We start from the raw sequence: 23,232 nt of genomic DNA, 5'->3' as shown, positions 1-23,232 counted from the left end.
TGTCAGTTCTGTTCTCGCCACCCTCGCCCCTTTTTTCGTTGTTTGTCATCCACTTCAATAAAGCTCACTCTCATCTGAAGCAGTGCTTGCATTTTGGGTCCTTTAATAATTTCACACGGCTTGCCTTGCGAGGCTTGTCAGTGTAATCTGTTTTTATAAAAGTCAAGGAGTCAGGTTACTAGGGTGCACCCAGCATTGAAGCCGAACGTTGAAACCCAACATTGAAAACCAAAAGTTAACACTTGGCCATGTCATTATCTTAGTAGTTTATGTGTTTTACTTTTCTTTCATTTTTTGCAAGTTTCCTTTCTACCATTGTAAAGTGCCTTTAACCTGTGCTTGTCAAACTTATGATTTATTTCACTAAAGCCGGCTGGTCCTTTGAGTTACATTCCTGTCTCAGTGTCTCATTTAAACACACCCCTGTGCTCCTAAAGTCGAACCTATTGGCCCATTTATATATATTCTTTTCAAAAATTCCCCTTACTGTGTTACATACTACTACTACTACTACTTTTTATTATTATTATTATTATTATTATTATTATTGTTATTATTATTATTATTATGATTATTATAGATGAAGTCAAGTGTTGAGATAGATGAAACATGTTACAAATAAATAAAATTATTGATGAATGTAGTATTTGAAAAATGTTTTAATAAACAAAAAAAAATGTGCTCTAGTGTGGTTTATTGCTACATGATAATACCAAATAACAGTTATTGTGTCTGTCAGTTAAGATTTCTGTTTATAGAAACATAGACATGATTTGACTCAAAGCGCATATGTCAGTCTGTCTCTCTGTGTCCAAAGTGTTTGACCTGCCCATCAAATATTTTCATTTCTAATTGTGTCCCTCTTGGCCACTCCCAATAAAAATCTCAGTGTCTATAACTCTGCCACCTCCAGCATTTGAGAGCATTAATTTAAATTAATTTTAGCATTAATTTAAAAAACAAACAAACAAAAAAACAAACTCCTCTTATTGTGAAAATCTGCCTTGCTTTGGTTTGCTGGCAACATTAATCCTGAACTTAAAGAAACAAGTATTACTTTTCTTATTAATAGTAAATCAGTGTGTCTACAGTTCTCTACAAACTCAGCAAGAATAATCAGTGTTTTTCTGTGAATGAATCATGTGTGCTTCATGGCTCCATCTAGTGGACTGATAGTAGAAGTAGAGCAGTTGATGGCAGCTTCCTCTGCCTCACACTGCTGTCTGACTGCATTCAGCTGACACTGAGATGAAGCAGGAAAGAAGCAGCTGATATTTGGACAGCACACATGATGGAAAGGAGGATTTCAGTTGATGTGCACATGAATGATTTGTGTTTCCTCTGCAGGTGAAGGTAGAAGGTGTGTGTGAGCTGATGTGGATGTGAATTCAGCAGCATGGATCAGTGTGAGGACAGAGAGGAGGGAGTCCCTCCCTCTAAAACCACTCTGTGTGGGGAACATGAGAGCCAGACCAAAGCTCAGAGGTGAGATGACCATACTTAACTGTCCATGACTCTTCTCCCAGTCACAGCTCAGTTCTGACTTCACTGCTCCATCATTATTCACAGAAACCAACCTGGACCTCCACCCAGCTGTGTTTCCCTAAAGAGTGACGCATCTAAGCATGCAGACATTGCTTTTCAAGTTGAGCAGACGTCTGCTGCAGAGAGGTGAGCTGTTAGTAACATGAACTCTTTGATTTAACTGCTTGATGTTGTTGGATATAAACTACAGTGTGAACACGTCATTCCCTCAATCTAATTTAAAGTCTAAGGAGCTTGGAAAGAAAAGCGTCTGGACTTCTTTGAGTTGCTTATGGGATATGGGATATGCATATGGGAGAAGGACGCAACCCATAACAGCAATGCTCAGTGGCTAGTGGATCTGAGGGCAGACCATAGCAACCTCCCTGAACAGGGTCCAGTAACCATCATGGTGGCAGACATCCAAGCAAGGGCCTCTAGTATGAAGAATTGGACAGCACCAGGCCCCGACATGGTTCACGCCTACTGGCTGAAGAAGCTGACTGCACTCCACGAGCGTATGGCAGGACAAATGAACCAGCTGCTAGTTGACGAGAGACACCCAGAATGGCTAACCGATTAGCCATTCCGGGTGTTTTTTTTTTTTTTATACACACACATACATATATATGTATGTATATATGTATAAATTGCTGATACATATATGTATGTATATATATATATATATATGTATAAAACAACCAGCACGCCCCTGCGGGCGGTTTATCCTTCAAGCTCGGGTCCTCTACCAGAGACCTGGGAGCTTGAGGGTCCTGCGCAGTATCTTAGCTGTTCCCAGGACTGCGCTCTTCTGGACAGAGATCTCCGATGTTGTTCCCGGGAACTGCTGGAGCCACTCGCCTAGCTTGGGAGTCACCGCACCTAGTGCTCCGATTACCACGGGGACCACCGTTACCTTCACCCTCCACATCCTCTAGAGCTCTTCTCTGAGCCCTTGGTATTTCTCCAGCTTCTCGTGTTCCTTCTTTCTGATGTTGCTGTCATTCGGAACCGCTACATCGATCACTACGGCCGTCTTCTTCTGTTTGTCTACCACCACTATGTCCGGTTGGTTAGCCACCACTATTTTGTCCGTCTGTATCTGGAAGTCCCACAGGATCTTAGCTCGGTCATTCTCCACCACCCTTGGGGGCGTCTCCCTTTTTGACCTCGGAACTTCCAGGCCATATTCGGCACAGATGTTTCTGTATACTATGCCGGCCACTTGGTTATGGCATTCCATGTATGCCCTGCCTGCTAGCATCTTGCACCCTGCTGTTATGTGCTGGATTGTCTCAGGGGCATCTTTACACAGCCTGCACCTGGGGTCTTGCCTGGTGTGATAGACCCCAGCCTCTATGGATCTTGGGCTCAGAGCTTGTTCTTGTGCTGCCATGATTAGTGCCTCTGTGCTGTCTTTCAGTCCAGCTTTGTCCAGCCACTGGTAGGATTTCTGGATATCAGCCACCTCCTCTATGTGCCGGTGGTACATACCGTGCAGGGGCCTGTCCTTCCATGATGGTTCCTCGTCTCCCTCCTCTTTCTTGGGTTTCTGCTGCCTGAGGTATTCACTGAGCACTCGGTCAGTTGGGGCCATCTTCCCAATTTATTCTTGGATGTTCGTTGTCTCATCCTGGACTGTGGTGCTGACACTCACCAGTCCCCGGCCCCCTTCCTTCCGCTTAGCGTACAGCCTCAGGGTGCTGGACTTGGGGTGAAACCCTCCATGCATGGTAAGGAGCTTTCTTGTCTTTATGTCAGTGGCTTCTATCTCCTCCTTTGGCCAACTTATTATACCAGCTGGGTACCTGATCACGGGCAGGGCGTAGGTGTTGATAGCCTGGATCTTGTTCTTACCGTTCAGCTCACTCCTCGGGACTTGCCTGACCCTCTGCAAGTACTTGGTGGTAGCGGCCTCTTCATGGTTCCCATTCGCCTGCAGGATCCCCAGGTACTTGTAACTGTCCTCTATTTCTGCAATGTTGCCTTCTGGTAGTTCGATCCCCTCAGTTCTGACTACCTTCCTATCCTTAGCCAGTCTTGTTAATGATCCCACTGAGGGGGTTCAGGCCTATGCAGAACAGCAGAGGGGATAGAGTATCTCCTTGGTAGATCCCGCACTTGATGGTGACTTGTGCTATGGGCTTGAAGTTGGCCTGTAGTTTTGTACGCCACATCCCCTTTGAGTTCCTGATGAAGGCTCTTAGGGTCCTGTTGCTCTTGTACAATTCTAGGCATTCCAGTATCCAGCTGTGGGGCATTGAGTCACAGGCCTTTTTGTAATCAATCCAGGCAGAGCACAGGTTGGTCAGCCTGGTCTTGAAGTCTCGGCTGACTGTTCTGTCTACCAGTAGCTGGTGTTTTGCACCTCTGGTATTCTTGCCAGTCCCTTTCTGTGCCCCATTCATGTATTGACCCATGTGCCTGTTCATCTTAGCTGATATGATGCCTGACAGGAGCTTCCATGTAGTACTGAGGCAGGTTATTGGTCGGTAGTTGGATGGGACCGGTCCCTTCTTGGGGTCCTTGGGGATCAGGACCGTCCGACCTTCGGTTAGCCATTCCGGGTGTCTCTCGTCAACTAGCAGCTGGTTCATTTATGCTGCCAGACGCTCATTGAGTGCAGTCAGCCAGTAGGCATGAACCATGTCGGGGCCTGGTGCTGTCCAATTCTTCATACTAAAGACCCTTGCGTGGATGTCTGCCACTGTGATGGTTGCTGGACCCTGTTCAGGGAGGTTGCTATGGTCTGCCCTCAGATCCACTAGCCACTGAGCATTGCCGTTATGGGTTGCGTCCTTCTCCCATATGCTCTTCGAGTATTGCTCTGTCTCCAGCCTTGGTGGTGCCGTTCTCGTATTGTTCCCTTGCCACTGAGAGTACACCTTGGCTGGTTCTGTGGAGAACACATGGTTTATTCTCCTGCCTTCTATCTCTCTGGTGTACCTCCTCAAGCTTTGCTTGGCAGTTTCCAAGGCCTCAGGTATGGACAGCTTGCTGTATTTTTTATGCACCTTCTTTGTCGCACCTTTCTGCAATTCAATTCAATTCAATTTTATTTATATAGCGCCAAATCACAACAAAAGTCGCCTCAAGGCGCTTTATATTGTACAGTAGATAGCACAATAATACATACAGAGAAAAACCCAACAATCATATGACCCCCTATGAGCAAGCACTTTGGCGACAGTGGGAAGGAAAAACTCCCTTTTAACAGGAAGAAACCTCCGGCAGAACCAGGCTCAGGGAGGGGCGGCCATCTGCTGCGACCGGTTGGGGTGCAACTCCGATAGTTGGCTAACCTCCCTCCATGCTACTTTGATCTTGCCCTCTAGCCTCCTTGTCCATGGAGGGTACTGCTCCTTGTGGATGTTCAACTTATACGGGCGATCCAGGTTTCAAGCTTTGCCGTGATTATAACTTTCAGGTCAATTCCTCTCGCACTCAACGATCCTTCTTCAATCGCACTTCGGGCTTGGTACCCAATCTCGGGTGATGCCTGACCTGGCGGCCTGGCTCCCCCTTGCCATAGCATGTGTGTTGTACCTTGTCAATCTTTAGCTGTGAGAGCAGTGCCTTCTTCTGAATGTTGGAACACTGAGCTACTAGTTGTTTTGCCGTTAATGTGGATGCTGGGTATCGAAGATTCCATAGGTCCTATTCGTGTAATCCCTTCCGCCAGGGTTACTTGCGTAGTAGCATTCCGACAACGCCCTGTTTTCATCTCTTGCCCACCAATGCATTCTTGTTCCAGTATGTATGTATGTATGTATGTATGTATGTGTATACTATAGAAGATATGTTTTTACAGACAGAGGAAGAGGAGAGTTGTTTGTGAGCACAAGGAGCTGTCCTGCTGCGTTTTATCTGAGGACGTCCTGAAGGATTTTCGTCTGCAGGAGGTTTTATATGAACTTAAGATCAGTCTGAGGAGGAGATGTGAACGTGTGACTGAAGGAAGTGATGAAACAGGAAGTAGAACCCTCCTCAACAGGATCTACACTGAGCTCTACATCACAGAGGGACAGAGTGAAGAGGTTCATACCCAACATGAGGTGAGGCAGCTGGAGACAGCTTCCAAGATGGACGCCCTCCATGATACTCCAATCAGGTGCCATGACATCTTTAAAGCCTTACCTGACCAACAGAGACCCATCAGATTGGTTCTGATGAACGGCATCGCTGGTGTTGGAAAAACCTTCACAGTGCAGACGTTTACTCTGGGCTGGGCAGAGGGCTTGGAGAACCAACATGTCAGTGTGGTGATTCTGCTTTCATTCAGGGAGCTGAACCTGATCAGAGATGAGCAGTACAGTCTTCTGGAGCTGCTCCATATTTTCCATCCAACATTACAGAAGGTCACAGCAGAGAAGCTCGCTGTCTGTAAACTTTTGTTTATCTTTGACGGCCTGGATGAAAGCAGACTTTCATTGGATTTTACCAACAGGAAGCTGGTGTCTGATGTCACACAGAAGTCATCAGTCAGCCAGCTGCTGACAAACCTCATCCAGGGGAATCTGCTTCCCTCGGCTCTCGTCTGGATAACTTCCCGACCTGCAGCAGCCAATCAGATCCCTCCTACATGTGTTGACAGGGTAACAGAAGTACGAGGCTTCACTGACGCCCAGAAGGAGGAGTACTTCAGGAAGAGATTCAGTGATGAAGAGCTGTCCAGCAGAATCATCTCCCACATGAAGACATCCAGGAGCCTCCACATCATGTGTAGAATCCCAGTCTTCTGCTGGATCACTGCTACAGTTCTGGAGCACATGTTGACTACAGAGCAGAGAGGAGAGCTGCCCAAGACCCTGACTGACATGTACTCACACTTCCTGCTGGTTCAGACAAATAGGAAGAAGAACAAGTACCATGAGGGACATGAGACGAGTCCACAGGAGCTGATGGAGGCTGACAGGGAAGTTCTTCTGAAGCTGGGGAGGCTGGCGTTTGAAAATCTTGAGAAAGGAAACATCATGTTCTACCAAGAAGACCTGGAGCAGTGTGGTCTGGATGTCACAGAGGCCTTGGTGTACTCGGGAATTTGTACAGTGATCTTCAAAAGAGAGTGTGTGATCTTCCAGAAACCAGTCTACTGCTTTGTTCATCTGAGCATTCAGGAGTTTCTGGCTGCAGTCTACATGTTCCACTGTTACACCAACACGACAGTGAAGGTGGTAGTGGACTTCCTGAGGATGGACTACAATGAGCCATCTCTGAATGTTTTTCTGAAGAGAATAATGAAAAAATCCCTCCAAAGTAAAAATGGCCACCTGGACCTGTTTGTTCGCTTCCTTCATGGCCTTTCTCTGGAGTCCAACCAGAGACTCTTAGGAGGTCTACTGGGTCAGACAGAGAACAGTCAAGAAATCATCCAGAAAGTCATCAACAACATGAAGAAGATAAACAGTGATGAAATATCTCCTGACAGAAGCATCAACATCTTCCACTGTCTGATGGAGATGAACGACCTCTCAGTACATCAGGAGATTCAAAAGTTCCTGAAGTCAGAGAGCAGATCAGAGAGACTCTCTGAGATCCACTGCTCAGCTCTGGCCCTCATGCTGCAAATGTCAGAGGAGGTTCTGGATGAGTTGGACCTGCAGAAGTATAACACATCAGAGCAGGGACGACGTAGACTAATTCCAGCTGTGAGGAACTGCAGAAAGGCTCGGTGAGTCCAAATTGGTTCATCAATGTCATCAGGATAGAGTAGCAGTTTTTTTTTATTCAGAAATACACCAGACTTTCTTTAGATTATTAACAAGTCTGAAATTAAAATCAAGGAAAATAACAGTTTACATCTTATTTCTAAATTAAATTAGATGTCAGTATTATTTCGTGTCTGAGTAAATAGCTTAGCTATAAATAAAAACTAAAAAATAATTTTTTTTAATGGTTTTATCCCTAAAGGTTCATCTGGACGTAACGATTTCAGTGGGAGAAAGGTTTCATCAGACCTGATCGATGGCCACAAGTACCATTAATGATCAAGGAACTGACCTTGCAGCCCATTGTTCATTCAGTGGGTTGGTTTCTGTTATTGTGCAAATGTAGTGTTTATAAGGTTGGGGGAACCTGCAGTCAGCTCAGACTGAAGACGTCACTTGAGTCAGTGATGAAATGTTTCTCCCATGGAAAACGCTACATCCAGATGAACAGTCAACCTTTTGAGAGTTACTTACCTGGATGATTGATCATGCATGAAGACAGTCATGGTTTTATGTTACTTACTGCACTTTTGATGTCCCTTTTGTTATAAATAATGCAGAATAAGTCACTGTGAACCTCTTGGACATCCAAGATGGGTAATTAAATTAGCCAATTAAACTAATCAATGAGTATGAGTAGACAGATATCAACTAAATACCTGAATCTAAAAATATCTGAATCTAAAAACCATAACGTTTGCTCTGCCCCCCTCTTTTTTTTTTACTTTTTAAAGGAGAGAAAATCCCCCTTGTTTTCATTTGGTAAAAAATTTGGTAAAAACTCCATCTTAATGTAATTTTCATCAGTTATTTTAAGTTTATTTTCCTTAAAGATTTTCATTAATGATACCTGATAACAATAACATTTAAAAAACAGTGGTTGAACTAATTAATGATTAATGGACAGAAGAGAAAGAGCAACTATGAGGGCATGGAGAGAAAAGATAAATACTGACTGTGATCATGTTAGTAATGTAGGAGAGAGATATTTTTAGCAGTTACAGCAGAGGCACTAAAACGGAGCAGTGAAACAGGGAAAAGCAAAATAGATACATACAGGGTAATCCAACTGAGTCCATTATAATCATACAATACAAAATATTTATATACTTTTACATAAGATGGTGTTTGACTGAGTTTAATCAAATCTATAAAGGGAAGTTTTTTCACATTTTTTCACATTTCATGTTGTTGTGAAAGCTGAATCTTCCCTTTACTGCTACTCTGACATTCCCAGCATCATTTCAGCCAGAACAATGTCGTTGGTGGAAAATTTCTAACTGGATCAGAATTCACCAAAAGTCTCTGAATGTCGGAAAATTCTCCAAATAGTAACTGGAAATCCAGGAAATCCTGCAGCATGTCCTGCATAGTGGACTTCTAGACATTCCTAGACTGTGATGTTGGTGTAGTGTTGATCAAGAGCACCAGACCCTTTGGCACTTTTTCTTTAATCCAGAATATAAAACATATACAGTTATCAAAATTTCAGTATGATGATGCAAGAGAATCATTAAAGACAGTCTGAATCATCAGCTGTACTGCAGGATCAACAAACTAATCAGCAAGGCTGGAAGTATCATTGATCAGAATCTGGAGGTGTTTGAGTCAGTCAGGGTCAGATATCACTAAATGAACTGCTCTCCCGAGCTCAAAATGGAACAAAATTTAAAGTCAGAACATGTAAGTGATCATGAACTTCTTTTGCCCTGTTGGGAGTATTCCTAAGAGGGTCTTGGCAGGTAGCAAACAGAGATCATCTTTCCCATCTTGAACTCTTCACTGAGCTGAATTCAGGGGTGGCTGTAGCTCAGGAAGTAGAACAGGTCATCTGCTGATCGGAAGGTTGGTGGTTCGATTTCCGGCTAACCCTGACTTGCTCTCCAATGCATCCATCAGAGTATGAATGTGTGTGAGTGTAAGTTAGTCAAAGCACTGACAAAAAAAAGCATAGAGTGATTGTGTGAATGGGTGTGTATGGGTGAATGCGGCGTGTTGTATACAGCGCTCTGAGTACTCCAGCAGAGTAGAAAAGTACTATATAAGAATCAGTCCATCTACCATTTCAGTCCATTTAAAATGTTTTGGAGTCAGATTAAAAACAGGAAACTGTCTAAATGTCTGACTTTACTCTGACTCTGGCTCAGATCTCACTGACAGACTGGACATTTTGGAAGTCTAAATGTGATGCCATCTTCCCTCCTTCATTAGAGCCAAACACAGATTGTCATTAAAAGTCTGCAGGTCTCACAGAGATTGAATCAGTGTGTCATGTCAAACATGGTAAGAGGAGCTAGAGCACAGGTGTGAAGAGCAGATGTTCATCAGATTATAACGTCACCCTGTTTTGTCTTCATATACATTCAGTCTGTGTTTATAATGTAGATTTCCTGCTTTTATAATGACACATTTTAAATTTTCTCCAACCACAGACTGATTCAATGTGGACTGTCAGAGACTCACTGTGAAGTTGTGGCTTCGGCTCTGAAGTCCAACCCCTCCCATCTGACAGAGCTGGACATGAGTAGAAATGAACTGCAGGACTCATCAGTGAAGCTTCTGTGTGCTGGATTGAAGAGTCCAAACTGTCGAGTGGAGACTCTGAGGTGAGTTAACTGATGGCAGCTGTTGTTTTTTTTTCTATATTTCAGATGTTTAATTGATGTTTGAAACGTTCTTTAGTTCATAAAAGTTCAGGATGTGTCTGAAGACAAATGTGAAGAAGTTTCAGTGCTTTCAGAAATGTCTTTACAAATGACTAAATAACAGTTATTCCTTTTTGCTCCAAAAAAGAAGTGCCATACTTAAGTAGAGTTCCACACAGGCCCGTATGCTCTTCACTGCCCTATGTATTGCCAAGAAAACGGTCCTCATAAACTGGAAAAAAAAAATTCTTAATTCTAACCAATATACAGACCATCTGAAAGATCACATTAGTCGTGATACAGCTTCTCCCACCACATTAGATCAATCTCTCTGGGCTCCTTTGATCTGCTCTGTTACCTAGTTGGGGTTGGCCATTGTAGTTTGTCCTGCTTTCACCCTTGTTGTTGATGTGGGGGTAGGTACGGGTTTGGGTTAGGGCGTCTTGGGATTCCCTAGAGGTGTTTTTCCCTGAAGGATTCAACCAGGGGGCTGTCGTCATGACCTGGTTTAGGGGCTCTGGTGGCTCTTGGATGGTGTTTTCCTGGTGGCTGCGTGAGGCAGGGCTGGGGGAGGGTCTGTGCTGGTGGACGTGGGTTACTGGCCTGGTTAGCCTGGCTGCCCCTGGGTGGGTCTTGGGGGCATGGGGCTCTGGGGGTTCTCCACGTCTGGGCTGGGGCTCTAGCTGGGCCCTGGGCGCTTGGGCCCCAGTTGGTGTGTCGCCGGAGTTGTGGGTGGGTGCATGCATGGGGGCCCAGCCCTAGCGCGGGGGGCCTCTGATGCATCGGCAGAACTGGGGGCCTCTTCAACTGGAGGGGATTTTGTTACATCCTTCATTGGATGATGGGGTGATGGCACCAGTGCCCACCTTCAGACAAGAAAGATGCCTAAATGGTTTTCAGCCGGGTGCTGTTATCCAGTCTCTAAAGATGAATAGCACAGCCCTTCTTTAAATACAGGTCAGAACAAAAGCCATTCCACAGCTCATCCTTGAATCACCCAAAGGGAGAGAAAGCTTACAACCTTTATCGTCCCTGAAAATCTTAGAAATATGGTATCTAACCAGATTCTTACTCTGGATGGCATTACCTTGGCCTCCAGTAACACTGTGAGGAACCTTTGAGTCATTTTTGACCAGGATATGTCCTTCAATGCACATATTAAATAAATATGTAGGACTGCCTTCTTCCATCTGCACAACATCTCTAAAGTTAGAAATATCCTTTTTCAGGGTGATGCTGAAAAATTAGTTCATGCATTTATTACTTCTAGGTTGTACTACTGTAATTCATTATTATCAGGAAGTCCTAAAAACTTCCTGAAAAGCATTCAGTTAATCCAAAATGCTGCAACAAGAGTACTGACAAGGACTAGAAAGAGAGCATATTTCTCCTTTAGTGGCTCCCTTCATTGGCTCCCTGTTAATTCCAGAATTGAATTCAAAATCCTACTCCTCACATACAAGGTCTTAAATAATCAGGCCCAATCTTATCTTAATGACCTTGTACAACCATATCACCCTATTAGAGCACTTAGCTCTCACACTGCAGGGTTACTTGTTGTTCCTAGAGTATTTAAAAGTAGAATGGGAGGCAGAGCCTTCAGTTTTCAGGCCCCTCTTCTGTGGAACCAGCTTCCAGTTTGGATTCAGGAAGAAACAGGAAGAAACCGCCGCCCCTCACTGAGCCTGGTTCTGCCAGGCTTAAATTGAATTTAATTGATTTCATTGATTTCATTCAGTTCAGATTTCGCTAGCACACTCACTTTAGTATAATCCCTTTTAGATTGAGAATGTCCTGTGTGCGCTCTCACTCACTCACTCATTCTCATATCTGTCAAGGCCATTTCTACACAGGATGTCAGCCAGGCCTGTCTTTAAGATCATTATTTTCTTTACCTACTTTGGCTAAAATGATAAATAAGAATTAAAATCACACGTCTTTATATTTACTGATCATGTCTTAATCCATACTCAATCACCTAGGTAACGAAATCTCAAAAAATTCATTATGTTCATCTGGAGAAACGTTTCTCCAACTGAAAACGCTACATCCAGATGAACAGAATCAACTTTTTGGGATTTACTGTTAATGTTCTGATCAGTGAAGGGTTAATTAACTATGAGCAAATTCACATATGAATCATACCTCTGTGTTTAACCTTTACAACTGTTATAGTATAATTGTATAATGATGGGTTGGCTACATAGTGCTTTTCTTCTCAAACTCAGACATGAATAAAAAGGCTGATGATAGATGATGTCTACACAGACAAAATCTAAACATTAGAATAGACATTTTCACTGGCCACATTATACCTCTGTTATGTCTTGATGCATGCATTCTGTTCATCTGGATGTAGCGTTTTCAGTGGGAGAAACATTTCGTCACTGACTCAAGTGACGTCTTCAGTCTGAGCTGACTGCAGGTTTGCCCAACCTTATAAACAGCATGTCTGTGAAGGTTCTCAGTCATCCAGGTCATTGTAGTCTAAGGAGCTTGGAAAGAAAAGCGTCTGGACTTCTTTGAGTTGCTTGAAGACGTTTCACCTCTCATCCAAGAAGCTTCTTCAGTTCTAAGGGTCAAATGGTGGAGAGTCCCAGATTTAAACCCAGTGGGAGTTTCCCCCCCAAAGAGGGACAAAGGACCCCCTGATGATCCTCTACCTAATCACATTAGCCAAGGTGTGAAAGCGGGTGTGGGACCTAATCAGCCAGGGTTTCGGGTGAGCTCGTTGTTAAACCTGGCCTAGCGAGACCCCACAAGCAGCTACAAAAAGAAAGTTATAGCTTGCCTTCAAGACCTTGAAAGGGACAAAATCATCGACCGCCTTACATATCACCGCCTTTACCCAGGAGATGCCATACCCTGCATCTACGGACTTCCCAAGATCCACAAGGAAGGTATCCCTCTCAGACCCATTGTTAGTAGCATAAATTCAGCCACCTACAACATCTCGAAACACCTTGCTACCATCCTTGCACCTCTGGTGGGGAACACCCCACACCACATCAAGAACTCCGCCGACTTCACTGACAAGGTCCAGAAACTTACCCTGGATCCAGATGATACCATGGTGTCCTTTGATGTAGTCTCCCTCTTCACTTGCATACCCACTACGGAGGCAGTGGAGACTGTCAGAAAATGACTACAAGAAGACAGCGCCTTCACACCCGATCAGATTTGCACACTGTTAGACCTCTGCCTCACCACTACATATTTCAAATACAACGAAGGTTTCTACAGACAAAAACATGGCTGCGCCATGGGCTCCCCCGTGTCACCTATTGTAGCCAACCTTTACATGGAGGAAGTGGAAAGGAAGGCTCTTGGCTCTTTTAAAGGGAGAGTACCCAGCCACTGGTACAGATATGTAGACGACACCTAGGTCAAAATCAAAACACAAGAAGTGGAATCCTTCACTGCGCACATCAACGCCGTGGACAAAAACATCAAGTTCACCAGGGAAGACACAAAGGACAACTGCTTGCCTTTCCTGGACTGCGCTGTGCACATTGAAGAAAATGGCAACCTCAACATTGAAGTGTACCGGAAGCCCACACACACGGACCAGTACCTCCTCTTTGACTCACATCACCCTCTGGAACACAAACTTGGAGTAATTAGGACCCTACACCACCGAGCAGAACATGTTCCCTCTAAGCCTGAAGGGAAAAAGAAGGAACACACACATGTAAAGGAAGCACTTAAAACATGTGGCTATCCTAATTGGGCGTTTATAAAGTCAGCAAAGATGCACAGAAAAGAAGATCAGACACCAGCGAGGGAGGATAAGAAAGACAGACGCAACAACATTGTCATCCCCTATGTAGCCGGTGTATCAGAGAAACTCAGGAGAGTTTTCTCCAAACACGACATACCAGTGTACTTCAGACCCAGCAACACACTCAGACAGAAACTGGTTCACCCGAAAGACAAAACTCCTAAACACAAACTGAACAATGTGGTGTGTGCTGTACAGTGCAGCGAGGAATGCCCAGACCTCTACATCGGAGAGACCAAACAGCCACTTCATAAACGCATGGCACAACATAGAAGAGCCACCTCCACGGGACAAGACTCAGCAGTTCATCTGCATCTTAAGGATAAAGGACACTCTTTCGAGGATGCCAACGTTCACATTTTGGACAGAGAGGACAGATGGTTTGAAAGAGGAGTGAAAGAAGCCATTTACGTCCACTGTGAGCGACCATCTTTGAACAGAGGCGGTGGTTTACGACACCAATTGTCTGCCATCTATAATCCAGTTTTGAGATCCCTTCCCAGACGCCTTAACGCCCACTCACATTCTGGGCCATCTGACCTGAGGAAATCACATGATAGGGTGGGGCCAGGTTTAACAACGAGCTCACCCGAAACCCTTGCTGATTAGGTCCCACACCCGCTTTCACACCTTGGCTCATGTGATTAGGTAGAGGATCATCAGGGGGTCCTTTGTCCCTCTTTGGGGGGGAAACTCCCACTGGGTTTAAATCTGGGACTCTCCACCATTTGACCCTTAGAACTGAAGAAGCTTCTCGGATGAGAGGTGAAACGTCTTCAAGCAACTCAAAGAAGTCCAGACGCTTTTCTTTCCAAGCTCCTTAGACTTATAAACAGCACATTTGCAAAATAACTGAAACCAGCCCACTGAATGAACAATGGGCTGTGAGGTCAGTTCCTTGATCATTAATATGCAAATGGTGATGACGACTTATCAACAACCACTGATCAACGAACATTTATCAATGGCCATGAGTACCATTCACAGAGAGATGGGGAATGGCTGCAATCACAGAATTGTAAGATGGTGAAAGATGTGCCCTTAGGCCCCCTCCTCGATTCAAAAATGGTCTTTCCCTTTTCACGTAAATGGCCTCCTTGACTCCGTGCTCAAACCAGCGTTCCTCCTTGTCCAGGATGTGTACATCCTCATCATTGAAAGAGTGTCCATTGGCCTGTAGGTGTAAATAGACTGCAGAGTCCTGGCCTGTTGAGGTAGCTCTTCTGTGTTGTGTCATCCAATTCGCCAGAGGTTGTTTTGTTTCCCCGATATACAGTGGCTTGCAAAAGTATTCGGCCCCCTTGAACTTCCCCACATTTTGTTACATTACAGCCACAAACATGAATCAATTTTATTGGAATTCCACATGAAAGACCAATACAAAGTGGTGTACACGTGAGAAGTGGAACGAAAATCATACATGATTCCAAACATTTGTTACAAATAAATAACTGAAAAGTGGGGTGTGCGTAATTATTCAGCCGCCTGAGTCAATACTTTGTAGAACCACCTTTTGCTGCAATTACAGCTGCCAGTCTTTTAGGGTATGTCTCTACCAGCTTTGCACATCTAGAGACTGAAATCCTTGCCCATTCTTCTTTGCAAAACAGCTCCAGCTCAGTCAGATTAGATGGACAGCGTTTGTGAACAGCAGTTTTCAGATCTTGCCACAGATTCTCGATTGGATTTACATCTGGACTTTGACTGGGCCATTCTAACACATGGAAATGTTTTGTTTTAAACCGTTCCGTTGTTGCCCTGGCTTTATGTTTAGGGTCGTTGTCCTGCTGGAAGGTGAACCTCCACCCCAGTCTCAAGTCTTTTGCAGACTCCAAGAGGTTTTCTTCCAAGATTGCCCTGTATTTGGCTCCATCCATCTTCCCATCAACTCTGACCAGCTTCCCTGTCCCTGCTGAAGAGAAGCACCCCCAGAGCATAATGCTGCCACCACCATATTTGACAGTGGGGATGGTGTGTTCAGAGTGATGTGCAGTGTTAGTTTTCCACCACACATAGCATTTTGCTTTTTGGCCAAAAAGTTCCATTTTGGTCTCATCTGACCAGAGCACCTTCTTCCACATATTTGCTGTGTCCCCCACATGGCTTGTGGCAAACTGCAAATGGGACTTCTTATGGTTTTCTGTTAACAATGGCTTTCTTCTTGCCACTCTTCCATAAAGGCCAACTTTGTGCAGTGCACGACTAATAGTTTTCCTATGGACAGATTCCCCCACCTGAGCTGTAGATCTCTGCAGCTCGTCCAGAGTCACCATGGGCCTCTTAGCTGCATTTCTGATCAGCGCTCTCCTTGTTTGGCCTGTGAGTTTAGGTGGACGGCCTGTTCTTGGTAGGTTTACAGTTGTGCCATACTCCTTCCATTTCTGAATGATCGCTTGAACAGTGCTCCGTGGGATGTTAAAGGCTTGGGAAATCTTTTTGTAGCCTAAGCCTGCTTTAAATTTCTCAATAACTTTATCCCTGACCTGTCTGGTGTGTTCTTTGGACTTCATGGTGTTGTTGCTCCCAATAATCTCTAAGACAACCTCTGAGGCCGTCACAAAGCAGCTGTATTTGTACTGACATTAGATTACACACAGGTGCACTCTATTTAGTCATTAGCACTCTTCAGGCAATGTCTATGGGCAACTGACTGCACTCAGACCAAAGGGGGCTGAATAATTACGCACACCCCACTTTTCAGTTATTTATTTGTAAAAAATGTTTGGAATCATGTATGATTTTTGTTCCGCTTCTCACGTGTACAACACTTTGTATTGGTCTTTCACGTGGAATTCCAATAAAATTGATTCATGTTTGTGGCTGTAATGTGACAAAATGTGGAAAAGTTCAAGGGGGCCGAATACTTTTGCAAGCCACTGTATGTATCTTACATTGGTCAAGAGCTGCGCTCTTGAGAAGTCACCTCGACTTCAGTTGGCCACCATATGTCAATATTCTTGGTGAGATCAAAGCTTTTAATGTTTTTGGTGCAAATAGAAGGTAAGTGTCAAAGCTTCATGAGGGTTCAGCTTCCCATCACTAGCGAAGCATTTTTCTTGACATTTCAAATGCCTCCCTTCAATAAGGCTCCATAGTAACTTCCATTTTCATCCAAGCTGATGTTCACTGTGAAACAGCTGGATTAAAACAGTCAAGGAGTCAGTGTTTCTATCACGTTGACTCTCAGGGGCATTAAATGGAGCTTTGAATGACGTGGCTTTTCCCTGCCAACTTTACAGTGTGAGAGCTATTTGCCTTCATTCAGTCTCATTGCTGAATATGTTTAATGATTTTTTTTTCACCATAATCCCAGACATCCTTACCACCAAACTGGACCATCTTCAGATCCCACCTGCCACCTGCTCCTGGATCAAAGATTTCCTCACCAACCACTGAAATTATTCCAACTCAGTGGAGTTGGACTGAAACGTTGTCAGATGTTTCAGTCCAACTACCACAACCATAACCACCACCAATCAGTCCAGCTCAGTGGAGTTGGAATGATTGGTGTTGTTGTTAGATGAGCCTAACCGTCAACATGGTTAGCTCATCTCTGATGGCGATGAGATGGTGTACAGAGCAGAGGTAGAGAACGTGATCTGCTTGTGCTCAGAAAATAAACTGCACCTGAATGTCCTTAAAACAAAAGAACCTGTAAACAGGTATGCCAGCCCAGGATGATTTGACAACCTTTCACAATTCCTCTGCTTTTCTTGGTTTTGCCTCAGAAACAGCATTTTTGATATCACCCCACAAGTTTTCTATTGGATTAAGGTCTGGGGATTGGGCTGGCCACTCTATAACCTTAATTTTGTTGGTCTGGAACCAAGATGCTGCTCGCATACTTTGTGTGTTTGGGGTCGTTGTCTAGTTGAAACACCCATTTCAAGGGCATTTCCTCTTCAGCATAAGGCAGCATGGCCTCTTGAAGTATTTTGATGTTAACAAATTGATGCATGTGATAAATAGGCCCAACACCATATAAGAGAAACAGCCCCATATCATGATGCTTGCACCACCATGCTTCATAGTGTTCAAAGTGTACTGTGGCTTGAATTGGGGGTTGTCTGACAAACTGTATGCAGCCCTTTTACCCAAAAAGAACAATCTTACTTTCATCAGTCCACAAAATGTTTTTCCATTTCTTATTATGCCAGTCAATATGTTCTTTGGCAAACTGTATCCTCTTTAGTGCGTCTTTTTTTTTAACAGTGGGACTTTACCAGTTCAGGTAACATGTTAACCTTTTCTTCTGAACAATTTCTGGCACGACCCATCTTTCTCAGTTTTTCAGAGAGAATTGCAAGTACAACATGAGCTGGCTTCATCCTTAAATAAGGGCCACATGAATGACTGTTTCTTCACATAATGAATGACCTCACTGATTGAACTCCACACTGTTATTATTTTGAACACACCCCTTTCCCTTTATTATTCAATTACACAGTCTCAGGTGCATTCATATCATGAATGTTGGGTGTTTTGGTTTCTCTGACTCTGCTACTGTTACGTTCCCCTAGAAGAGTCCAGGCGATAAGGTAACATAACAAAAAGTATCCGGGTCGGAAAAAGGAGACAAGGAGTTTTATTAAAGTTTCTATCCAATACTCAACTAAAAGAGAGGTCGCTATCACCATTTAAAGAAACAAAACAAAAACCCAAGTGTTGGTCGATGAACTGAAAAGTAAGTCAAAAAAGAGCAGCTCACTAGCTGCAACCACACAAACACACAGCTCACTAGCTGCAAACGTCAAACACACAGCTCACTAGCTGCAACCACTCACATGGCAATCTGGCCCAGAGCTCGCCTTTCTCTGGGCTTAAATACCTTTAATTGCTGATGTGATTCAGCCGTACAAAAGAAAAAGGTGGCACCTAAGTCAGGAGAGCTGGTAGGACACGCCCACACAGTCAACTTCAGGAGGAGGCCCTGCTAGGGCCATAACACCCCCTCCCATAAATACAAACCCGGGGTTTGTCAAATGGTTTTACCTATTGCAATAACCAAAACAATTAATCAAGTCCATAAACGTTGCACCACCAAAACTGTAGGCTTTCCACCTACCAAACCCCATAACAGTGGTTAGGCATTTCCTGCGGAAGCTGCCAACCCCATCTCAGTGGGTTCACAACATTGACAGAGAGTGGCCCCAGACCCTCGAAACAGTGTCCCATGTTATAGTCAAGGCTTTGAGCCATCACATGTGGAGAACCCAGCAGGCAGACAGAAGACCTTACTGGAACACTTTTCAGATGATTCCTCAGGTCAGGGCTACAGGCATGCTTGTTAGCCAGGAGTGCAGGTCTGAGTGGTGTTGTTATACATGATCTGTCCCACTGCAGATCATTTGGAGGACCTGGGAAATTGTCAACCAGCAGCAGTTACTTGACATCTGACACTGACCACAGGACCCCGTTATGCAACTATGACCCAAGTGTGGTTTTTTGCTGGGCCTGGCAACCTTGTCGGTTTGAGAACCACGACTTACTTTTCTCAAAGAAAGCCCTTTTTGCTTTGAGTGTGCTTTCTGTTTGAGTTTCAGCTTCAAACAGTTAGCAACAAGGTGTCCAGGTTTGTGGCAGAAGAAACAAAGCTTTGTTTTGGGTCTCGAAACCACAACTTTTTCAACCTTGCTATCTGGCTCCCTCCTAGCTCTCCAAGATGTATTATGGTGAGAAGGGATGTCACATTCTACTGGTAAATTACTTGCCATGTAATAATATGATTTATACCAAAAACACAGATTGATCTGGTTAGTCATGTTAGACTGCTATTATTTTGAACACAACTGTATATATTCCTCTAGATCAGGTGTGGGAAACTCCAGGCTTCAAGGGCCAGTGTCTTCCAGGTTTTAGATATCACCCTGGGTCAACACACTTGAATCAAATGAGTAGTTCTTTATCACCCCTTGGAGAACCTCAAGACATGTTGAGGCGGTATTTTAACCATGTAAATGAATGTAGCTATGCTGGATCAAGGACACATCTAAAACCTGCAGGACACTGGCCCTTGAGGCACTACCTGACCCCTGCTCTAGATTGTATATATTACTCCAGTTTTTTTATTTATTCCTGCAGTCTTGCTATTTATATTTTATTCCTGCACTGTTGGCATGGAGCACCTATAATTTCATTGTACATGTACAATGACAATAAAGGAATATTCTTTATCATTGGCTTCCTGTTAGATCCAGAATTTAAAATCGTGCTCCTCAAATAAAAGGTCACACATAATTATCTTATCTTACCTTACCTTACCTCACCTCACCTTATCTTATCTTATCTTATCTTATCTGAATCTTGGCAGATCAAATCATGAAATCATGAAATCAGAAATTATACTGTATTTTTAGCAGGTTTCCAGTTTTTTCAGAATGTCTAAACTGTAAGCTGGCAGACATGGAGTTTATAAGGACTGAGTCCTGCTTTTTTGCCAGTTTCAGGAATTATATCAATCACAAGAAGAGAAAAGTGCTAAAACTTGCTTCAGAAAGAGGGTGAATTGAGGGCTTGCACTAGGTTCCGGTATTTGAAATAAAAACAGCATTTTTTGAACTGCATCTGACAACAGTAATAACAGATGAATGACCAACAGTCCTTTGTGCATTTGCACAAATTCATTGTAAACTATGAATTGCAGTGCCCTTTGATGCTAGTTTTCTTTATATTGCACATTAAACGCTATTGGTGTTGAATGCAATTTAAAAGAAAATAATCTTTTCTTTTCAGACTGAGTGCTTGTTTCCACTCAGACAGTAGCTGTGAAGCTCTGTCCTCAGTTCTCAGGTCCCAGTCCTGTAGTCTCAGAGAGCTAGACCTGAGTAACAACAACCTACAAGATTCAGGAGTGAAGCTTCTCTCTGCGGAACTGCAGAGTTTACATTGTACACTGGTATCTCTGAGGTCAGCTCAAAGGATATTCATTTTTTATCAAATTATATAATTAACAAATTATAACCTTTATCTAATGAATGTCAGCTTCATACTTTACTTCGATTTACTTCATACACAGTAAATTGCTATATTTCTAATGCACTTAAAATAGGGATGTAACAATTCCAGCCAGTTCTGTAACAACATTAAATATCGCCAGATCTAGTAACTGTTCACTATACCATCAACACGCTTTAAATGCAGCTTTGTGTTTGTTCTTTATTTCTAGGCTAAGTGGTTGTTTCCTTTCAGAGAAAAGCTGTGAAGCTCTGTCCTCAGTTCTCAGTTCTCAGTCCTCTGGTCTAAGAGTGCTGGACGTGAGTAACAACAACCTGCAAGATTCAGGAGTGATGCTTCTGTCTGCTGCACTGCAGAGTCCTCACTGTACACTTGAAACTCTGAGGTCAGAAAAAAATGATTTTTTTTTAATCAAATTACATAATTAACGAATTAAACCTTTTAGCTAATAAACGTCAGCATGAATTTATTATGTCTTAGCATTATTCATTATTTTAAAATCACAGTAAATTGTCTAATTTCTAATGTCTTTAAAATAAGCACATAGCAATTCCTGCCAGTCATGAAACAACACTCACTCATCACTGCACAATCAGTACACTTTAAATTCAGCTTTGTGTGGTTGTGTGTGTGTTCTTTATTTCTAGGCTAAGTGGTTGTTTCCTCACAGAGAGAAGCTGTGAAGCTTTGTCTCCAGTTCTTCGCTCCCAGTCCTCTAGTCTTAAAGAGCTGGACCTGAGTAACAACAACATTAAAGAATCTGGAGTGAAGCTTCTGTCTGCTGAACTGCAGAGTCCACACTGTACCCTTGAAACTCTGAGGTCAAATCAAAAGATATTTATTTTAAATCAAATTACATAATTCTCAAATTAAAACTTTTAGCTAATCAGTGTCAGCTTTATCTGTTTATTTTTTTAATATTTTTCCTCATTTTTAAATCACAATACATATCCACTTTTCTGATGTGTTTAAAATAACGTAATACCTATGCCAGGCAGTCCCAAAACAACATTAAATATTGCCAGAGCTAGTAACTCATCACTGCATCATCACTACATTTTAAATTTAGCTTTTTATGTGTGCATGTGTGCTTTATTTCTAGGCTGAGTGGTTGTTTCCTCTCAAAGGAAAGCTGTGAAGTTCTGTCTCCAGCTCTCAGCTGCCAGTCCTTTAGTCTGACAGAGCTGGACCTCAGTAACAATGACCTGGGGGATTCAGGAGTGAAGCTTCTGTCTGCTGCAGTGGAGAGTCCACATTGTACACTTAAAACTCTGAGGTCAGGATTCCATCTGTTCCACTAAGCAATATTTAGAATCTGTATTACATTATTGAATAAATTCCTAAAGGCAATTTGTCACTTCCAGGCTGGATTAGTTCAATTTATTATTGTGAGGCTCTTCTAAAAGCTCCCTGAAAAGGCTTCAGTTGATCCAAAATGCTACACTGAAAGTACTGACAGGGACTAGAAAGAGCAACCGTATTTCCCCCACATTACCTTCTCTTCAATTGGCTCCCTGTTGAATTGATAAATAAAGTGGAAATAATGCTTCTCATGTACAAATTTCTGCTTATTCAGGTTCCATCATATGTTAAGAACCAAATGATACCATATTATCTAAGCACAGTGGTTTACTGTCAGGCTGCAGGCTTTGATCACCAGTATACCCTCGCTCAGATTAGCACTGATATCTAAAAAGAAGAAGTCTCTTTTTTCCTCTTCTTTCATCCTGGTTCTATTGGAATTCTCTTCGTGGTAATAGGGCGTTCTTCATTCCTGCCGTAGCCAAGTACTGCTCAAAGGAAATGTCAGATTGTTCAGGTGTTCTCTGTAGAGCAGATTACAGACTACAGTAGACTCCGCAGTCCACTGCTGCACAGCTTTAGACCAATGTCTTTACAATTTGTTGCTTTATTAAGCTAACGTGACTTTTTTGTGTCTGCAGGCTGTCAGGCTGTCTGATCAGAGGGGAAGGCTGTACTTCTCTGGCTACAGCTCTGAGCTCCAACCCCTCCCAACTGAAAGAGCTGGACCTGAGCTACAATGATCCAGGAGACTCAGGAAAGGAGCTGCTGTCTGTTGGACTGAAGGATCCACATTGGAGACTGGACAGTCTCAGGTATGGAGAGAATTTGTGATAGAGGAGGAAGTGCTGTGTCCCTCTGTCACTTCCTGTTTGTTTCATGTAGATGTGACATGAACAATCACACATATAAAAAATGTTGTAGAATTGAATAAAAGTGATACAGAGAAACATCTGTCACACAGGTATGACTTAAACCACTCCAAGGGAGTGCCTCTAATTCCAACATGATATTTTAGGTGAGAAATTAAAATGCTGTGTTCTACTAGGTCTAAAGCTGCTGTGATCCAAAACCACAAGTAAAACAGAAATCCCAGAACTCCCAAAACTCTCAGAAGTGCAGACTCTGTGCTGTGAAGTATGTGACTGAAAGAGGGCAGCTGTTTTCACCTTTTCAGGAGTGGGAGGAAAACCACGGACCCAGCAGTCTGCTTAGAACCAGAGATAAGGAAAGCTCAGGGGGATAAAGAAATTGTCGGGGTAGTTATTGGATATACGATGTAGACTACAGAACATAAGAGTGGAGGATGTTGCTGCTA

The 23,232-nt window shown here is 43.3% G+C and overlaps 1 protein-coding gene across 1 annotated transcript; it reads left to right on the top strand.

Annotated features, from left to right (window-relative positions):
• Nucleotides 1-1,447: 1,447 nt before the first annotated feature.
• Nucleotides 1,448-22,763, top strand: LOC106096675 (NACHT, LRR and PYD domains-containing protein 14-like; the record flags this gene model as incomplete). Its single annotated transcript, XM_025906670.1, has 9 exons — nucleotides 1,448-1,485; nucleotides 1,570-1,671; nucleotides 5,336-7,195; nucleotides 9,665-9,838; nucleotides 20,391-20,564; nucleotides 20,824-20,997; nucleotides 21,260-21,433; nucleotides 21,715-21,888; nucleotides 22,556-22,763. Coding segments are annotated over 9 exons (3,063 nt in total), but the record flags the coding sequence as incomplete, so codon positions are not given.
• Between the last annotated feature and the right edge of the window lie 469 nt (nucleotides 22,764-23,232).

This window comes from Oreochromis niloticus, linkage group LG4 (assembly GCF_001858045.2).
Source record: "Oreochromis niloticus isolate F11D_XX linkage group LG4, O_niloticus_UMD_NMBU, whole genome shotgun sequence".
Classification (NCBI taxonomy): domain Eukaryota; kingdom Metazoa; phylum Chordata; class Actinopteri; order Cichliformes; family Cichlidae; genus Oreochromis; species Oreochromis niloticus.
Note: the sequence above shows the minus strand (reverse complement) of the source record. Positions and strands in the feature narration are given on the sequence as shown.